Raw genomic sequence first — 21434 nt, 5'->3', positions numbered from 1 at the left:
TCTGGTTCAAAGTTCAGTGCAAGACATACAGTTTGGGCAGTCAGTCTTCCGAAATTTATTTGTGCTATAAGTTTTTCCTTCATCCATCTCGGTTTTAAGCTAGGGACTCAACAGCAAGTGTTGCTTGCTATTCCCCTGCTTGTTTCCGGAGAAAGCAAAGTTGCTTACCTGTAACAAGTGTTCTCCGTAGACAGCAGGGGAATGCAGCCACACTTGCCCGCTCGCCATCCCCTCTTACCAAATACACTTCTCCCTCAATATTCACAGGGGTTAGGAGCAGAGCCAGTGAATATTAAAAAACCGTGAATAATATTTGGGCCGGTTCTGACCCACCCCCCGGAATCCTGGACCTTACTTAATCCCTCTGAGACTTCCCAAAACCGTACCTGGTGGTCTAGCATGCAGATCACTCATAGGAAATGGCTGCCGTGAGCTCCCATCGTAGTCTCGACAGACTACTGGAGCTTACAAGCACAGTAGTAAAATAATGAAAAAAAATACTACTGTTTCTAGGGGAGAGTTCTGCCAAGCAGACTCAATCCAGGGACTTCACCAGCAAGTGTGGCTGCATTCCCCTGCTGTCTACGGAGAACACCTGTTACAGATAAGCAACTTTGCATTCTTTTCTGAAGTACTGCAAGAATGATGTTTGGCCCACAGATGATAGCAGATGATATGGACTGGTCTAGCAGGGTGAAAAGGAAAGTGGAAGTTGATCTTAGTGATAATTTATTTTCTTCCATTCCTACTAGACCAGTCTAACCCCCACCTCACCCAAAAAACCTGATGTTCAGGGATTTGTAAGTAGCATCTACCTGGTTTTCTACTCTGTTCTCCCTACCTTGTTGATATTGGTCTGGGCTGGATGGAAAGAAATTAGAGTGTGGGGTAAAAGAGGATGAAGGGATGGTGGACAGAGCAAGGGAAGAGTTCAAGAGCCTAAAGCATGGGTGTCAAAGTCCCTCCTCAAGGGCCACAATCCAGTCGGGTTTTCAGGATTTCCCCAATGAATATGCATGAGATCTATTTGCATGCACTGCTTTCATTGTATGCTAATAGATCTCATGCATATTCATTGGGGAAAACCTGGCTGGATTGTGGCCCTCGAGGAGGGACTTTGACACCCCTAGCCTAAGGGGAGTGTGGGGCTGGGGTCAAAATAGGGAAAGGGGGGGCATGGCAATAGAAAGGGAAGTGGGAGGAAGAGAGGAGGTAACCTGTTCTCCCTACCTTGTTGATATTGGTCTGGGCTGGATGGAAAGAAATTAGAGGATGGGGTAAAAGAGGATGAAGGGATGGTGGACAGAGCAAGGGAAGAGTTCAAGGGCCAAAGGGAGTGTGGGGCATGGGTTCAGAATAGGAAAAGAGGTGGGTATGGCAACAGGAAGGGAAGTGGGAGGAAGAAAGGAGAGTAATTGATAGCAGGATAATGGATGGGGAGACAAATGAGGAAAAATGCAACTTATAAAAGGAAGAAGCTGTTGGGTACAGTTTACAGGAGGAAGAGGATTTAGAAGGGAAACAGATGGTATTTATGTGGGGGTGAAAGGTATTGATGGTCACTGTATTGCACTGTTAGGGCCATTAGAGTAGAGCAGGGGTGGGCAATTAATTTTCCCAAAGGGCACACATGAGAAACAGGGACTGTTTTTGAAGGCCCGGACCAAATAGGCTGAGCTCAATTCTGCTCCACATTAATTTTCTCTCTTTATAAAAGGTGGTAAATTGTATGGTTTTGATTAGTTGCTACTGGTAGATGTTACGATTAAACTATGAAAATGTAAAACAGGCATAGTAAAAACGCCACCATTATATCACTTTTTAATCAACATTCACAAAACAATTTTGAAAATGTGCATGTTTTTGCAGTCTTTCAAAGAGCAGCATTGCTCTGTTACAAAAAGTAATAAGTGCTATTGCAATTTTTTTTGCTCCTGCCTATCAGCCCCATACCCAACATTGCTCCTTCTATCACCCCCCTCCAGTACCATGGAGCATCTCTCCCTCTATTCACTCCACCATCATGTGCACCATCTCTTTCCCTTTCACTCAGACACCCATGCCTAACAATTCTCGCTTTCTATTCCCTCCCCTACCTCAGCATCTTTTTCCCTTCCTCCCTACATCCTATGTCTCAAGTTCGTGATCTCTCCCTCCTTCCTTCCTTTATCCCAAGTTCATGCCCCCTCCTTCCCTTCTGTGTCCCAATGCGCTCCCTCCCTCCATTCTGTGCCCCAAGTTAGTGCTTCTCCCCTACCGTCCCTCCCTCCTGTGTCCCAATGTGCCCCAAGTTCATGCCCCCCTCTAGCGGGTGTGTGCCTGCCTCCTGTCAACCTCCTCCTTCCTTCTAGGCAGCCATATGGGGAATAATATTAATATTGTGCTCTGGACTTGGCAAAATGCTTCTTTTGAAGCGAGCCCTACCATAATGTATTTTCTCCTCCACCACTTTCCACCCTTTATTTTTATTTTCAATCTCGATGTATTTATTAACTTACCATGCCTCTCCTCCCGTCTTGTTTCCAGTATGTCAGTCTGATATGTTCCCTCTTTTATCTCGTGGTGTGAGGAGAGCATACGAGTACATTCCACCTCAAAAGTCCAAAAAGACAGAGGTGTGATTTTGAGGAGTATCAGCCCCTGAGGAAATTTATCAGTGAAACGGCTGGGTAGCCGTCGGGCCAAAAGTTAAGTGCTCTTCTTTATTTGAATTTTCCACCACATTAGATTAAAAATTTTTTGCCTGTACTAAATAATGAATCCAGGTACAAGACCGATGATGAACACTTCACCCCAGTAAGGACACGAAGAATAATCTCAGTAGTGTCTTGGGTGTTTGAGGTATTGTGTATAATTTGAATTCTGCATTGGTTTGTTCTTAGCCAGTTGTTATTTCTAAATTTTAAACTTTTTTTGACTCATTCTATTGTAAACCATTTAGGTACCTACTTGGTCAGACCCAGTCACTGCTTTTATTGTTGTCCATAGATAGATGTGGAGAAGGCGTTTGACCGGGTCTGAAGGGCTTTTTTATGGCAAGTGCTCCAAAGGATGGGATTGGGAGAGTGTTTTTGTACCTGGATTCAGAAACTTTGAGGCACCCTTGGCTCGAGCAAAAGTAAATGGAGGTTATTCCCTTGTTTTTTTCTATATAGCGGGGAACTAGGCAAGTTTGTCCTCATTCCCCACTACTTTTTGCCCTTTCCATCGAGCCTTTGGCCTAGATAGTTCGGGACAATCTGGATATTGTGGGGTTTTGGGTGGGGGACTCAACATAAGTTGGCTTTATTTGCAGATGATCTCTTGTTCTATGTGGGCTCTCCTGCACGGTCCTTGCCTATGATTATGGCAGAATTAAAATCTTATGGTCAGGCGGCAGGGTTTAAAGTTAATTATGATAAATCTGAAATTTGGGAGTTACTCTAGAAGGATGGTCTCAAATCAGCTTATCCATTCAAATGGGTGCCCACCCAGATTAAATATATTGGGTTGCAAATTACTAGTAATCCTACAGAGATGTATTCTCAGAATTATGATGTCTTATTGTGTCAGATTCAGTCTGACTTAACTAAATGGCATTCTTTGTGGTTACCTTGGTGGGGGAAGATAGCTGTTTATAAAATAAATGTTCTCCCTCATTTGTTATTTTTCTTTCAGTCTCTTCCTATTTTAGTTCCTAGGGTGCTCTTGAGACCTTACAGATTTTTATCGGTTTGTTTGGGGGCATAATTCCCCAAGGTTGGCTAAATCCATTTTGTATACTTCTTAAATATATATACCTTAAGTATTCAAACTAACAGACCTCAGCGGTGCTGCTGTGTGACAAGGCTTCAACACACAAATTTGATAGCACCAAAATAATCATCGGTCTACAATTTTTAAATTGGTTTTCTCTCTTAAATATTTTTAATATTTTTAAATTAATTTCTAATTAAATTATTTAAATCTGTAGATACTCGTCTCTTAGAAACATAGTATTAGGGAAAGCACCCTTCAGGGATTCAAGAAAAGGTTGGATAAGTTCCTGCTGGAACATAACATACACAGGTAAGGCTAGACTCAAACAGGGAACTGGTCTTTGACCTAAAGGCTGCCGCGTGAGTGGACTGCTGGGCACGATGGACCATTGGTCTGACCCAGCAGCGGCAAATCTTATGTTCTTATGTTTCGCCCCATATTCAGCAGCAAACACGGAACCGGCATTACTAAGGGGAAATACCTATATACAGCCTCTATGGGGCGAAGCATAGTTCTATGTCAGATGAGATCCCCTATACTATGCTTCTAAGAGATGAGTATCTAAAGATTTAAATAATTTAATTAGAAGTTAATTTAAAAATCTTAAAAATATTTAAAAGAGAAAAACATAATTTAAAAATTGTAGACAGAAGACGATTTTGGTGCTATCAAGTCTGTGTGTTGAAGCCTTGTCACACAGCAGCACCGCTGAGTTCTGTTAGTCTGAATACTTAAGGTATATATATTTATGAAGTGAACAATTGTGTTTACCTTACTAAGACTGCCTACACTATATGTGCATTAAATCTATTTTGTGACAGGGTGCGGAATGGGGAAGTAGAGGCTGCCAAATTTGGTATGGTGTTACTAGGCCTCCCATGTTCATCACTTGTTGGAACTTTAGCATACAGTGAAAAAGAAGTATCTCGTCTTTTTCCTCTCTCAGATTTGAACTCACCAGCTGGGTAGGGAAGGGGTGGTAATTTTGTGCTGTGAAAAACAAGGCTTACATAGGTTTCATCAGTTTTTAGATGTGGGTGAAATGGTCTCTTTCACGGAATTGCAAGATTTGTATCAGTTAATTCCTGGCGATGTATTTTTCTACCTACAAATTAAACTATATATTGCTAGTCAAGGGTGGCTACAGGAGGATACCGATGACACTGAAAAACTGGAAAATTTATGTATGGTCTTAGAAAAATTGAAGGGCCCAATTTCATTGCTATATAGATTCTTTAGCAATCAAGTTTTTAAACTATAAATTTATGTCATCCTGGGAATCTGCCATGGATATAGAGCTTAATCATTGTGAGTGGAAGAGAGTGATTATTAAGGTTTCTAAATCTTCTCTTTGTGTGTTAAATAAAATGCATATAAAGTTCTCTCATGCTCGTATTAAATCTATGTTCCCTAGTGCTGCCACAGATGCTTGTTAGCGATGTCTGATTGAGAAAGGAACTTTTTATCATAAATGGTAGACCTATGGATTGATACAGCATTTTTGGTCCTCAGTTATTCATGTTATGGGATTGGGCCTGTGTATGTCTGTTTTGTTGGACCATCGAGTCTGTCTGTTGGGGTCTCCATAATAGGCAAGGCAGATGCGCTTTAAGAGACTTTGTTTTATAGTTGCTAAATGTGTAATAGCACTTAAATGGAAGCAATCATGTGGGCCAACACTTCTGGATTGGCACTTGAAGTTGACATCCTTGGTTGAACTGGAAAAATTGACTGATAAACATCAGGTTTGCTATGACCCGACTCGGGAATTTTTGACTCAATTGGACTTGATTTTACATAAGTAAATTGGGGCGACTTCACTGTTTTCTTTTTTTTTTTTTTCCTAGCTGATTTCTACTGTATGGTACTCATGGGATTTTGAAATGGGGGGGAGGAGGGATTTGGGGAAGTTAGGTGAATTTTTCTGTTGTATATTTGATGCTTCTTAGTTTTGCGCATTTGCACCACCTTGAGGGGCTGTTGTAAAGAATCCTTTATGCTCAACAAAATAGTTAATAAAAATTTATTGAAAACAAAACCAAAAAGAATCGCCAAATAAGGGTAAGAAATGATTCTATTTTTTGTTTAGTAAGGGGGGAGGGTAATGGGATGTAATACCTTCCTTACTGTGGGACAATTGAATTGAAATGTGTCAGTTTTGAGAATTTAGATCTGCTGTCTATATATTGATGACCATACAAAAGGAAATGTAAGGGGCCCCTTCATACGATTAATTGTGTGATTTAAAAATTTTAATTGCAATTAATCATGTGATCAAAATTTTTAATTGATGTACAGCCCTAGTGTTTACACTTGTGTACTGTTCAAGTGAAGTAAAACATTTTTATCTTGAAGCTATGATGTACAAATGCATACTGAAAACAAGGAAAAGACTGTAGGATGGAATGTACAAAATACAGGAATCTTTATTTTTAAAAAAACATACAAAATTGTAATTCTTAAAAAATGGCTCTCATATACATGGAGTACGGACCCAACACGGTCTGTGTTTCAGAGATACACTCCTTCCTCAGGGGTCCGGGATGTCCATTATATCACATGTAGAGAGTAATGCGGAAAACAACGTTGTAATGAAATCATCAAAGATTTTGAGTTGGAGGCAAGAAATTCTCCTTCTGAGCCGAAAGTAGCTGAACTCACCCCATGCGTCAGCACAGAAGGAGAACCTGGTGGACCTATGGATTGATACAGCGTTTTGGTCCTCAGTGTTGGGTCCGTACTTCATGTATATGAGAGCCATTTTTTAAGGATTACAATTTTGTATGGTTTTTTTAATAAAGATTCCTGTACATTCCATCCTGCAGTCTTTTCCTTGTTTTTGGTGTTCGCCTTTTACTGCAGATCCATTGGATTTTTCTTTGTTTTTCAGATGCATACTGAAAAATAGTCATTTCTTATGTTTTGACAGATTATTAGATTCTGTTGTTCATCCTGTTCGACACACATCAAAGGAGAGTAATCAGCATACACCTATTAAAGCTGCTACATATTCAACTGTGTGTAGCCCAGTACAGTTGAGCTTACAGAAATCAACACAGTTGAAAAGCATTTCAAGAGCATCAGAACTCAACTTACTTGAAACGCCACCTGTAGTCAGAGTGAGTGAAAATATAAGACATTCAATTTGTTAAATCATTAAAAAAAACCCTGTATACTAAGTATTCTGTCATGTGTTTGCATAAATAGTGGGTCTGAATTGTTCATTAACGTTCTCTGTCAGATATTCCTAAATATTGTTCTCCAGGGTTGCAATGTGATTAGGCTTTCTGAATTTCTACAATGACTTTCATTATACGCAAATAGTTCATATACATATTCATTATGGAAATCTTGAAAACCCAATGGCGTAATCCTTGAAGATTGAGTTTGGTGACCTCTTCTCTGTTGTTTATTTTTTATTTTTTTTAATACTTGACCCAGGACCACCTTCGTTCAGAACTAAAATACATTAATTGTGACTACTGGTTTTCTTGTTGATATGGGAATGGCTGCCACTATAGGGGCTTTTTCTGCAGTCTTGACTTTTCTCCTCACTTTAACCATATGCCATATCATAACTTTATTTGGCAGAGAAAAGGATGGTGTTTTAAAGTGCTCTTAGGAACCAATAAACAGGAAGTCACCGAGTCAAAGACTTGGCTTTATAAACAAATAGCAATATGTTAATCGGGTTTTCTATTCCACCTTTACCTATTCAGTTCAAGGTCAGATTACAAGAGGTTGGTTCAGTTACCCAGGAAATTACAAAGGACAGTTTGATATGGACATTCAATAGAGTTGCTAGTACAGGTACAGTCGACTCCACTTAAGTGCAAGCCCTTCGGACCGGATCGCCACATGCGCTTAAACAGAGTACCATTTTTTAGTCATGAAAAATCACGGTATTCTGTAGTCAAATGCAGTAGAACTTTTATTCAACAAAAACATACTGAATACAATGTAATACGGTTCAGTTATAGAAACAACACTGTTCCGTCTAATGCAATACTGTACACTGTAAACCTTTTTTTAAACCAACATTCTGCTGAAATAATCAGTCATTGTTTTTTGCAAGCAGATTGCACGATTCAGGCTGTATCTGACTACTGATGCTGTAAAACTGTCCATAGTCGTGACATCTATTTATCTCCAGATAACAACACAGCATGTGTAGGGACTTCAGTGCGTCCGAGAACGAAACAATCTCTGCAGATGGTTCATTAGTCGTGATGACAACAGCAGTATTGCCATCCTCATCAGACTCTTGGTTGTCTGCAGTGTTCTTTATGATTGTACAGATTTCGGAATTAGTGCTGTCAGATAATGTGGGCACATCGTTGTCAACGGCGACATACAACTCAAACTCTTGTGACAAGAGTCCCAACTGGGAAGTTCAATGGACGAAGTATCAGCTTCAGTTGTCTCATCAGATGTGACAACGAAGCTCGCCTGTCGATAGCAATTTGAAATCATTGATGATGAGAATCAACTCCATGCCTCCTGTACCATATGAAGAGAGTCGAGCACCATCATTTTTCTTGCATGCTCAGTAGCTGGGGAGCTGGATTCCATGCTTGCATCAATCACTGCTATCACATATATTAGGATGAGTGACCTGTAATGACATTTGAAGTTTGCGATTTATTCCTTGGTCCATCGGCTGGATCAGAGGTCATGTTTGGCGGCAGAAACACAAGTTTGATGTTGGTTAGTCTTATGTTATTGCTGTGTGCTGTGCAGTTATCACACAGCATTACAATGTGCCTCCTACACCTTCTCATCAGATTGTCAAGCTTCTGCAGCCATTCAATCCACAATGTCGCTGTCATCCATGCATTTTTGTTGCTTTCATATTCAACAAGCAGGCATTTAATGTTTTTGAAGCACCGAGGATTTCGATTCTTCCCAATCGAGTTTTTCACTACCATCCATATTGCAATTGAGCAGCAATGTCAATTGTTCCTTTGGCACCTTGAAGCCAACAGTTTCGCTGCGTTTGAAAACCAATGTTCCGTCAGAGTTGGCATGCCAGTACAGGCCCATCTCATCGGCGTTGAAAACATCACATGGTTCATATCCACCAATGACTGATGGCAACACTTCCATGACCCGTCTTTCTGAACCAGATTCATCCGCATCTTGTTTTTCGCCATGCTGCTTCTTAAATTATATGCTGTTATGAACTTTCCACCTCTCTAACCATCCGTTTGTAGCTTTGAAGTCTTCTACGCCCAGTTCTTCAGATAACTGTGCTTATTTCTCCATCAGCAGAGGTCCACTGATTGGTTGGTAGCTGTCGACTTCTAGCTTCAGCAATGCCTATTCAACATCTCCAGCCTTCCCAATTATTTTCCGTAAGATTGCTATTGTTTTGCCAGTCTTTCAATATGGCTTGCTTTTTTTTTTTTTTTTTTTTTTTTTGTAAATCCGAAAAATCTAGGATGAATGCTGTAATGTTTTGAAATAGAGATCTGACTCTCCCTTTGGTCAAGTCTCTTTAAGACATCGACACGTTCAGCCAAAAACAATGATTTTTTTGTCCACGCAACGCCATGTTGCAGTTCTGAAAGTTTGAACACCTGGCCAGGCCTAGACTGCTGTTCCGAAACACGTGGTTCATCCACGTCAGAACGTGATTGCTTTTAACCAGAGTGAACGTAACGTGAAAGAATAGAGGTGGGACCTATGACATCAGTGCGCATTAGTACTGCTTGATTCAGGGAAAAAAATTTTGATTCGATTCAGCCTATCGATTCGATTTTCCTGCCCAATTGGGTGGTGTGTTTTGTTTTTCAAACATCCTGGTGGGTTTATTTTATAGCCTGTCTACCTACTCTACCCCCTTTGCCCTCTTCCACTCACACTGGCACTGTGGTGTAAACAAAATAAACAAAAAAGGCTTTCCTCTCTCTGTTAAATCCTAGCTCACATTTTTGGTTTAATACCAGCTCTGGCAGGATACGCATTTCAAATCTGACATATTATAATCGCAAAACAGAAAATAAAATTAATTTTTCTATCTTTTGTTGCTGATCATTATTCAAATCATTTTGGTCCCAGGCTGTGCGACAAACGTCTTCTGATAACTCGCTTGACAGGGTCTCTTGTCCATTTGTCATTTTCTTCTTTCTCTGTGCTAACCATCCATCTTCCATCTCTGTCCTCCCCTTCCATTTCCCTTCCCTCCCTTGGAGGTCTGGCATCTTTCCTTTTTTTATCATCTCTATTCCCGTAGCTGCTGCGATGGACCCCACTATCCCCAGATCCACTATCTCTCCTTTTCTCAACTACCTGTTCATCCAGCATCTCTCCCTCCTTCCCTACCAGCTCTCCCTTTCTCTTTCTAACTACCCTCCTATCCAGTTTCTCTATATCCCCCACACCATCCCTTGAGTCCAACTTCTCTCCCTTTCTGTTCCTTCCCTCCCTAATCCCTTTGTCCACCATCTCTCCCTCTCCTGTTTTTAGATCCATTATTTCTTCTGTTCCTTCCCCCATCTCTCCTCTCCATGATCTCTCCCAAGTTCATCTCTCCCTCCCCCAAGTCCATCTCCCCTCTCCATGATGTCCCCAAGTCCCTCCCCTCCACCATCCATCTTCCCCCCCTCCACCAAGTTCATCTTTCTCATCCATCTTCTCTCCCTCTCCAGTCCATCTCCCCCTCTCCCCCAAGTCCATCTCCCCTCTCCATGATCTCCCCCAAGTCCATCTCCTGTCAGGTTAAGATTTGCCTCTTTGCAGATGATGCCAAAATCTGCAATAGAGTAGACACCTCTGATGGTGTGAATAATATGATGAAGAACCTATTGAAGCTTGAAGAATGGTCTGAAATTGGCAGATAAGATTTAATGCTAAGAAATGCAAGATCATGCATTTGGGCTGCAAAAATCCGATGGAATATTAAAGTTTAGGGGGTGAAGAACTTTTGTGTATAAAAGGAACGGGACTTGGGTGTGATAGTATGTGATGATCTTAAGGTGGGCAAACAGGTTGAAAAGGCAACAGTGAAAGCTAGAAGGAGAGTTATTGCCAGTTGGAAAAAAGAGGTATTGATGCCTCGATATAAAACTGGTGAGAACTTATTTTGAATATTGTGTACAATTCTGGAGACCGCACCTTCAAAAAAAAAAAAAGTCAGTCCAAAGGAGGGCTACTAAAATGATCAGTGGTCTTCGTCATAAGGCATATGGAGATAAATATCTCAATATGTATACTTCAGAGGAAAGGAGGGAGAGTGGAGATATGATAGAGACGTTTAACTACCTGTGTCACATAAATACACACGAGGAGACTCATTTGAAAGGAAGCTCCGGAATGAGAGGGCATAGAATGAAGTTAAGAGAGTGATGGGCTCGGGCATAATATAAGGAAATACTTTTTTTTTTTTTTTTTTAAACAGAGGTACATGTGTGGCATAGTCTCCTGGTAGAGGTGGTGGAGACAAAGACTGTATGAATTCAAGAATGCATGGAATAGGTCCATGGGATCTCTTAGGGGAGGAGGCGGCAGTGGATCCTGCAGATGAGCAGACTGGCCTTTATCTACCATCATGTTTCTGTGACCCTAAGGCAAAGGAATCTTAATTCATTTGTTTGGTGGTGCTTCAAAGTCAAAGAAGGTGAACTCGAAGAGCAATTTCCTCCAGACTTGACATAGAGAGGGAAGTGGCAGTTTCCAGCGCTGGGCTGTTCTTGAGTTGTGGAAGATGTGTGAGCTGAATGGCAGAAGTTAGTCTGGTCAAATTTTCCCCTTATACAGATTGAACAGGAGAGAGATAACTTAGTGGAAGACACTCGAGAAGCAAGTTGCGGTAATCCAAGCGAGAATTGACGAGAGTATGGATGAGGGTCTTGGCAGCATGCTCAGAAAGGAAAGTTCAAATATTAGTGACTTTGTATAGAAAGAAGTGACAAGTTTTGGCTGTCCATTGGTTATATGAAGAGAAGGAAAGAGATAAGTCAAAGATGACCCCAAGGTTGAGTTACGACAAGACGGGGGGGGGGGGGGGGGGGGAGGGAATGAGAATGTTATCCACCAAAATAGAAAATGGAGGAAGGTGAGAGGTAGATTTAGGAGGAAAGATAAGAAGTTCACACTCTGCCGTGTTTAATTTTAAATGCATCCAGGTAGAAATGTCAGCCAGTTAGGCTGCGACTCAAGCTTGGATAACTGTAGAAATTTCAGGTGTAGAGAGGTAAATTTGTAAGTCATCAGCATAGAGATGGTACTGGAAGCAATGGGAGATTAGTCCAAGGGAGGAAGATGGAGAAAAGAAGAGGTCCCAGAACAGTCCTGAGGTATACTTCTGATAGCATAATGGCAGCAGAGGAAGATCCTCCAGAGCATATGCTAAAAGTGTGATGAAAAAGATAGGAAGAAAACAATGAAATAACAGAGCTCTGAAAATCCAAGTGAATACAGCATATCGATGAGTAGACAGTGATCTACAGTGTCGAAGGCCGCAGATAGATTAAGGAGGATGAGGATGGAGTAAAGGTGATGTAGTGGGCGAAAGCCCAATTGAAGTGGGTCAACGATGATTCAAGACGAAAAAGTCAAGACAACGGAGGTGAACAGCAAGTTCAAGTATCTTGGATAAGAAGTGGAGGAGGTTGATGGGGCAATAATTGGAGGGGCAGGTAGGGTCCAACGATGGTTTTTTGAGAAGCGGCATAATTACAGCATGTTTGAGGGCATCGGGTACAGTCGCAGTAGACGGTGATTAAGGATATGGCAGATAGCAGGGATGACAGTAGGAGAGATGGTGATCAGTAGATGGATGGGGATAGGATCAGAGGAAGGAGGAGAGGTATGTAGTTTTCTCCTTCGTGATTTCATAAGAACTGGGTCAGACCAAAGGTCCATCAAGCTCAGGAGCCTGTTCTCATGGTGGCCAATCCAGGTCACTAGTACCTGACCAAAATCCAAGGTGTAGCAATATTCCATGCTACCAACACAGGGAAAGCAGTGGTTTCCCCACGCCTTCCTCAATAACAGACTATGGACTTTTCCTCCAGGAACTTGTCCAAACCTTTTTTAAAACCAGCTACGCTATCCGCTCTTACCACATCCTCTGGCAATGTGTTCCAGAGCTTAACTATTCTCTGAGTGAAAAAAAATTTCCTCCAATTGGTTTTAAAAGTATTTCCCTGTAACTTCGAGTGTCCCCTAATCTTTGTAATTTTTGACGGAGCGAAAAATTGATCCACTTGTACCCGTTCTGCTCCACTCAGGAATTTGTAGACTTCAATCATATCTCTCCTCAGTCATCTCTTTTCCAAGCTGAAGAGCCCTAACCGTATGTCTTTTCTCATACGAGAAGAATTCCATCCCCTTTACCATCTTTGTCGCTCTTCTTTGAATTGAACGCAATACTCCAGATGAGGTCGCACCATGGCGCGATACAGGGGCGTTATAACATTCTTAGTCTTGTTAACCATCCCTTTTTTAATAATTCCTAGCATCCTATTTGCTTTTTTGGAAGCCGCCACACATTGGGTGGAAGATTTCATCGTATTGTCTACGATGACACCCAGATCCTTTTCTTGGGCGCTAATCCCCAAGAAGGACCCTGGTAACTGTGATTCAGGTTATTCTTCCCAATGTGCATCACTTTGCATTTGTCCACATTAAATTTCATCTGCCATTTGGATGCCCAGTCTTCCAATTTCCTAAGGTCCGCCTGTAATTTTTCACAATACACATGCGTTTTAACAACTGTGAATAGTTTAGTGTCATCTGCAAATTTAATCACCTCACTCGTCGTTCCAATTTACAGATCATTTATAAATAAGTTAAATAGCACCGGTTTCAGTACAGACCCCTGCGCCACTCCACAGTTTTCTCTCCTCCATTGAAAAAAATGACCATTTAACTCTACCCTCTGTTTTCTATTCGATAACCAATTCCTAATCCACAACTGAACTTTGCCACCTACCCCATGACACTTTAATTTTCTCAGGAGCCTTTCATGAGGAACTTTATCAAAAGCTTTCTGAAAATCTAGATGCACTATATCAACCGGCTCACCTTTATCCACACCTTCAAAGAAGTCAAGCAAATTTGTGAGGCAATATCTCCCTTGGCTGAACCCATGCTGACTCTGTCTCATTAAATCATGTTTGTCGACGTGTTCCACAATTTTATTTTTTTATAATCGTTTCTACCATTTTGCCCGGCACCAAAGTGAGGCTTACCGGTCTGTAATTTCCCGGATCTCCTTTGGAGCCCTGATTAAAAATTAGCGTAACATTGGCCACCCTCCAATCTTCAGGTACTACAGACGATTTTAGCGACAGGTTACAGATCACTAACGGCAGGTCAGCAATTTCATGTTGGAGTCCTTTTAATACCCTGGGATGTATACCATCTGGTTCTGGCGATTTATCACTTTTTAACCTGTCAATGTGGCTCAGTACATCTTCCAGATTCACCGAGATTTCTTTTAGTTCCTCCACCTCATCACCCTTGAAAACCATTTCCGGTTCAGGTAGATCGCTTACATCTTCTTCCATAAAGCCCGAAGCAAAGAATTCATTCAGTCTTTCTGCTATGGCCTTATCTTCCCTGAGCGCCCCTTTCGCTCCTTGATCATCCAATGGTCCCACAGATTCCCTCAAAGGTTTTCTGCTTCTGATGTATCTAAAAAAAATTGCTATGAGGTTTTGTCTCTTTTGCAAGTTTCTCTTCATATTCTTTCTTAGCTGTCTTTATCAATTCTTTGCATCTAACTTGCCAGTGCTTGCATTTCTTCCTATTTTCTTCATTCAGATCTTTTTTCCATTCTTTAAAGGATGTTTTTTTTGTCTCTAATAGCCTCTTTCACTTCACCTTTTAGCCATGCTGGCCATGGTTTACTCCTCTTTCCACCTTTGCTGATACGTGGAATGCATCTGCTCTGCGCTTCCACAACAGTATTTTTAAATAACATCCACATCTGGTTTACAGTCCTAACCTTTGCAACCGTTCCTTTTAACTTCTTTTTAACCATTTTCCTCATTTTATCAAAGTTGCCCTTTTGAAAATTTAACGCTCCTACAGTAGATTTCTTTTGCGATGTTCCCGGTATCAGCTCAAATTCGATCACGTTATGATCACTGTTTCCCAGTGGCCCCAACACAGTTAACTTCTGTAGTATGTCTTGCATTTCACTGAGGACCAAATCTAAAATAGCACCCCCCTCTTGTCGGTTCCCAGACCAGTTGCTCCAAGAAGCAGTCATTTATTATATCTAAGAATTTTATCTCCCTAGCATTCCCCGATGTAACATTTAAACAAGCTTTGTTGAGGTAATTGAAATCACAAGTTTCTCAAACTATGTCCTACCAGGAACCAGGGGCCCCCCGGAGACACTGCAAGGGATGCCCACTGCACTTATACACACGCGACACACACCCACTCAATCAATAAACAAAGAAGAAAAAGAAAAGTGGAGAGAGAGCCTCAGTTAAGCTTCATATGGCAAAAAACATAAGACCAAACTATTCTTTCCCCTCGTTAAAAGGCGTCATGTATGCAGGTAAATTAGGGAAATCCCTTTCTTCAAATTCACTGAGCTTTGGAACAACCTCCCTGCCTTACTGCTAAACCTTGGCTTATTCCAGTTATTCCAAAAGCATCTGAAAACCTGGCTTTTCTCCAAAATGTAAAGCTATCTATTTAAAATGTAAAGCTAGCTATCCTCTTCATAACCTCTAATTTCTTATTATGTCCTTCCCTCATTGAATTTACCTGTAAACCGTGCCAAGCTCTATCTTTATGGAGATGATGCAGTATACAAACTTAAGGTTTAGTTTAGTTTAGATTTGGAATTGGGCATTTTACTTGTGAAATACAAGGGCTGTTCAAAAAGTATCAGACCTTTATTCATAAAAAATACTCATATTCAGATACAACAATCTTATACTAATCTCCTTCAAAGTAGTCCCCTTGGGCTGCCACACACTTCTTCCAATGGTTCTGCCATTGTCGGAAGTAACGTTGGAACGCCTTTTTGGAGATTGTTCACAACTGGTCCCGTCACATTCTGCATGATGTCTTTCAGGGGCATTTTCAGCTTGGGAAAAAGCCAAAAGTCACAAGGAGCCATGTCTGGAGAGCAGGGAGCCTGAAGAATCACTGGTGTGTGGTGTTTGGCCAGGAAACTCCATATCAAAAGTGAAGAATGGACAGGTGTGTTATCATGATGGAGCTGCCAATTGCCCGCTGCCCACAGGTCCGGCTGTTTGTGCCTCACAGCATTACGAAGGCGACGCAGAACCTCTTGGTAGTACCCCTTAGTGATTTGACACCAGTGTCTTCACTTGGTCAATGACGATCTCATTTCTGGATTTTGAGGGCCTACCAGAACATGCTTCACTCTCCACTGATGTGCAGCCATCTCTGAAATGGTTGTACCACTCCTTTATTTGTGTGGTGCCCATTGCTTCATTCCCGAAGGCCTGTTGAATCTTGTGGATCATTTCCACTTTGGAATCACAAAGCTTTACACAAAATTTAATGCAGTAGTGTTCAACTTTTTCTGTCATTTTGTCAAAAATGAAAATTGGATGGCGCTCACTTATACTTACTCATCGGTGATCTGCTGGCAATTGACAGCTTCTGTAGGCGGGAAAAATTTCAAACATGCGCATTAGGGTCGCCTACATATGTGTAGCAAACCACGCCTCCCTAGCTTTATTTGTTTACGCAAGAAAACTTAAGGTCTGATACTTTTTGAATAGCCCTTGTACTTCTCAAAGTGGTATACATAGTGGGGAACAAAATATCTTGGCAGACAAACTGAGCAGACTTCAGCTGCACAAATGGTCTCTCAGCACAACTGTCTTGCATCAGATTTTCTCCACATGGGAAACATGAGCATAGATTTCTTCTTCTTCCTCATCCCACCTCCTCCCAACACACACCAAAAACTTACGCATTTCTGCTCCAGACTCTATACCCCCCAATCGCATTGACTCTGATACCTTCCTCATTTATTGGGAGGACAGAGTTATCTACACATTTCCTCTGATACCTCTCATTGGGAAAATTCTACCCAAACTTCACCAAAATCAATGCACCATGATCCTTATAGCACCTTGTTGGTCACATCAGGTTTGGTTCCCACGGTTCTTAGATGCTCTTGTCCAAGAAACTGTTCAAGTTGCAACTGTTTTCAGGTATTCAAGCATTTTTTCCCTATCTGTTCTGGTGGGCTCATAATCTTATCTTATGTACCTGGAGCAATGGTAGGATTAAGTGACTTGTCCAGGGTCACAAGGAACAGCGTGCTGAGACTGTAGCTTTAACCACTTCACCACACTTCCCTAATCTTTTCAAATATGGAATGCCTTGCCAGAACAAATTCAATTGATTCAAGCTCCATTAGACGTACTTTCCCCCCCCCCCCAAAGTGGGTGGAAATAAGGGTGCGTCTAATGGAGCAAATACGCAAAGCGCGCCTCCACCCCATTAACTTATTTTAATGTTGCCACCCACTCTTTCTTGCCGGCCCTCTTCCTCCTCCCCCCTTCACCCCGGCGTACCTTTTTTTTAAACTTCTAAGCCTCACTCGCTGAGAGTGGCGCACAAGGGTTGCTGGCTGCCTGGTACCCGCCGCTTCTGTCGAAAACAGCAGGCATGGCTGCCTCCTCTTCTGTTCTCTGGTGGCATAGCGGTGCACCAAGTTGCCTGCCTGGCCCCGCGAGAACGTGGGAAGCGGCGCGGGACCAGGCAGGCAACCTGGTGCGCCACTATGCCACCAGAGAACAGAAGAGGAGGCAGCCGTATCTGCCGTTTTCGGCAGAAGCGGCTGGGACCAGGTAGCCAGCAACCCTTGTGCGCCGCTCTCAGCAAGTGAGGCTTAGAAGTTTTAAAAAAAAAGGTACACGGGGGTGGGAGTGGTTTGGAGAGTGAGAGGCCAGGGCCTGCCTGCTTCTTGCCACCTGGGGGTTAGGGAGTGAGGCGGGAGAGGCCGGGGCCTGCCTGGGGTGTAGGGAGAGAGAAGGGTGAGGCAGGAGCCTGCCTGGGGGGGAGAGGCTGGGGCCTGCCTGGAGGGAGAAATCGGGGCTTTCCTGCTGCCTGCCTGAGGGGGAGGACAGGCCTGCCTCCCTACCTACCTACCTGCTCTTTCACCTGTCCCTACATGGCTGCCTGCTCTGTCCTGGCCTACCACTAGACCACCAGAAGAGGGACAGGGTACAGAGCCTAGCAGGGAGGGGGACAGGGTGCAGAGCTTGGCAAGGAGTGTGGGGTTGGGTGCAGAGCCTGGCAGGGAGAATTTGGTTCAGAATGTTTTTTTTCTTGTTTTCCTCCTCTAAATTTAGGGTGTGTCTTATGGTCAGGTGCTTCTAATGGAGCGAAAAATATGGTACTTTTTCTCCTGGCTTTTTTTTTTAACCCTGATCCCAATCTCTGTGAGTTTCCCTCTGAGAACTGTTTTCATTACATCCCAAAATAAGCTCTTCTGTCACCTCTAAAGTGATTTTTTTAAATTTAAAGTATCTACAATCCACTCTAGCCACAGTTTTAGGTGGAGTACAGGCTTATGTACACTATATTTATAAAAAAGAGATATAAAAGACAATTTAGTCCTACTACAGACATTCCTTTTACACTCTAGTATATTAATAACTACATAACCATCAGTATGCAGGCTCAGGGGGAAAATACTTAAGAAAACATTTGAAAGTAGATTTATATAGTATAGAAATTGCTCACAAGCCAAATTTCCAACAGCAATCTAATCAGTTCAAATGGTGCAGCCAGAGTAAATGCTCTTTTACGAGTTTTGATATAATGGTATTCTTGAAGGGCAGGTAATCAGAGCCTCTTTGAAGTCTGTTTGCAAAGACAGAAGCATATACCGTATTTTTCGTTCTATAAGACGCACTTATTCCCCCCAAAAAAGTGGGTGGGAACAAGGGTGCATCCTATGGAGCAAATCCCCCCTGTTACCTTATTTAGACTGCCGCCACTACTCGCCCGCCGCCGCTGCTGCTAGTTGCTCACTGCAGCCAAAAGTAGAGGAAGGGAAAGGCCAGGTGGGTGCAGCGATTGCACACCACCGGCCCAGAAGCCTTACCCCCGATGTCAATTCTGATGTCGGGAGTAAGGCTTCTGGGCCAGCGGCATGCAATCGCTGCGCCTGCCTGGCCCTTCCTAGCAACTCCTTCTGTTCTGGGTGCCGCGATGAGCAAGGAGTCCCGTCCCCCCCACACCCGCTGCTTCGTCGACGTCGGGGGTAAGGCTTCCGGGTCACGGTGTGCAATTGCTGTACCCGCCTGGCCCTTCCTAGCAACTCCTTCTGTTCCAGGTGCCACGCTGCTGAGCCAGGAGTCCCCCCCCCACCCGCTGCTGCTGCTTCGTCAACATGTCCTCACAGCAGCAGCCGCCGGAGGTAATTAAATCCAGTGGGCGGCCGGGCAGGCTTGGGGGGGCGGCAGAAGAGGACAGAGGCTGGAGGGCAGGGAGGGGAACAGGAGGGAGGGAGGGAGGAAGGACAATTGTTGGGCCTGAGTTGGGGAAGAGGACGAGGACAAAGACTGGCAGTGAGGGGAACAGGAGGGAGGGAGGAAAAGACAATTGTGGGCCTAAGGAAGGAAAGAAATAAATCACCAGACAACGGGGAGGGAGGAAGAGGACAAAGGCTGGAAGGCATTGAGGGGGACATAGGAAGAAGGGGTGGAGGAATGGACAATTGTTGGGAAGAAAGAAAAAGAAATCACCAGGTAGAAAAAATGATTTTATTTTCAATTTAGTGATCAAAAATGTCAGTTTTGAGAATTTATATCTGCTGTCTATATTTTGCACTAAATTTGTCTATTTTTCTATAGTTGTTACTGAGGTGACATTGCATATTTTAAAAAGTCATCTGCCTTGACATCTGTGCCCTGTCCCTGCCTGCCCTATATCTTGTCTCTGCCCACCACTAGACCACCAGAGGGGGAATTGGGTACAGAGCCTGGCAGTGAAGGAGGACAGGGTGCAGAGCCTGGCAAGGAGTGTGGGGTTGGGTGCAGAGCCTGGAAGGGAGAATTTGGTTCAGAATGTTTTTTTCTTGTTTTCCTCCTCTAAATCTAGAGTGCATCTTATGGTCAGGTGAGTCTTATGGAGCAAAAAAATATGGTATCTTATATTTGTGAAAATGTTGAAAGCTCCTGTTTTCAAAATTCATCTTTATTTGGCTTTCCAAGAATATTCTGGTGGCTTGTTTTGTAATCTGTTTGGAACTCTAGAGCATTGTTTCTCAACTCTGTCCTGTAGTGTACCCCCTTGCCAGTCAGGTTTTTAGGCTATCCAAGGTGATTATGCATACAATATTTTTCCATGTATAGGCCACAGGAATTTCCGATTTAGGTTTTAAAACTCTTAGATAAGCCACCCCATGTTACCAGCCACGGCTTATCTAAGCGTTTTAAACGTGGCCAGCGGTGCAGGGCAGGAGCATTCTTTTCAGCATCTAGCCTGGCGCTGCACTGCTTCAAGAACTGACGCAAGCATTGAGAAACTAGCGCAGGGCTGGCTGTATGCTGAAAAGATCGCTCCTGTCCTATATCACTGGCTACAACAAGGCAACTGTCCAGGAGGGAGCTGAAGGTACGGGGGACTCCGCAATTGATCTGCCAATGTCATTGTGGATATCCTGAAAACCTGATTGGTAAGGAGGTACCCCAGGACCGAGTTGAGAAGCACTGCTCTAGAGGATGTAGCGGAAAATAAGAACATACTGTGGTACCTTGATTTGCGAGCATAATTTGTTCCAGAAGCATGCTCATAAACCAAAGTGAGTTGCCCCACAGAAAGTAAGGGAAATTTTCTTGATTCATTCCACATCCCCAAAAGACCCGCCCTTCACCCCCCCCCCTCCCCCTGAGGCCACCGGTGCACCTCCACCCCACCCCCATGAATCTCGGAGAGAGCGGGAGCCAGAAGGCCTTGAGCATGCCCAGATGCTCAAGGCCCAGCAGAAAAGCAGCAGGCTCTTTGGGCACTGGTATGTCCTGCAGGTTGGTGCTGCGTGCTGGTGCCTGATCACAGTAAGGGTTTGAGTGGGGGGTGAAGGGCTCACAAATCGAGTCAACGCTTGGTTTGCGAGGCAAGATTTGCTAGAGTGTTTTGCTCGTCTTGCAAAACACTCGCAAACCGCATTACTCACAAACCGAAGTTTGACTGTATAAACATAATATGCATGCTTTTTGTATCGGTTTTAACTTTTTTTAAAAGTATATCTTTCAGGCAATGAGTATCATGAAGAATTATTAAATATTGATGATAATTTTTCTCTCTTGTTCAGAGGGCAAAGGCATTGGTCACCTCCAGGGTTTCTTCTGCTTTCTCTGGGTTTACTCCTCAGTCCATCTTAAGGTCTAGCCTTCGTACCACACCACTAGCATCACCTTCTGCATCTCCAGGAAGATCTGTTACACCTCCTTCACATGCAAAGGAAACAAAAATCTCATTCTTGGAAGAGCAAGTGACTGCCAAGTGGACTAGTGGGGTAAGATTTTACTTTAGAGATTAAAAAAGAAAATTGTCAAAATTTGAGGGTCTGATATTCAAAGGATCTATGTAGTTACGTTCTTAAATTGACCCCTTGAAACTCTATAGGGCTGAGAACCTACATTTATACTCAAAATTACACTAAACTGCTAAATTTAGGAGCACATATTTAAGTGGCAATAGATTTAAGGCATGGTGACAGGTTACGATCTTAA

General features: G+C 42.9%; 1 protein-coding gene across 2 annotated transcripts in view; it reads left to right on the top strand.

Moving 5' to 3' along the window:
- The window catches only part of AHCTF1 (AT-hook containing transcription factor 1), a 368321-nt gene that overhangs the window by 277353 nt on the left and 69534 nt on the right, over window positions 1–21434 (top strand). For both annotated transcript variants that reach the window (XM_033936331.1, XM_033936330.1), the window contains exons 27-28: window positions 6668–6857; window positions 21014–21217. In XM_033936331.1, coding sequence (XP_033792222.1) covers window positions 6668–6857; window positions 21014–21217 — 394 coding nt within the window. The remainder of the gene's footprint in view (window positions 1–6667; window positions 6858–21013; window positions 21218–21434) is intronic.

The sequence above is a fragment of the Geotrypetes seraphini genome, chromosome 3 (genome assembly GCF_902459505.1).
Source record: "Geotrypetes seraphini chromosome 3, aGeoSer1.1, whole genome shotgun sequence".
Classification (NCBI taxonomy): Eukaryota; Metazoa; Chordata; class Amphibia; order Gymnophiona; family Dermophiidae; genus Geotrypetes; species Geotrypetes seraphini.
This window is presented reverse-complemented; position numbering and strand designations above follow the sequence as displayed.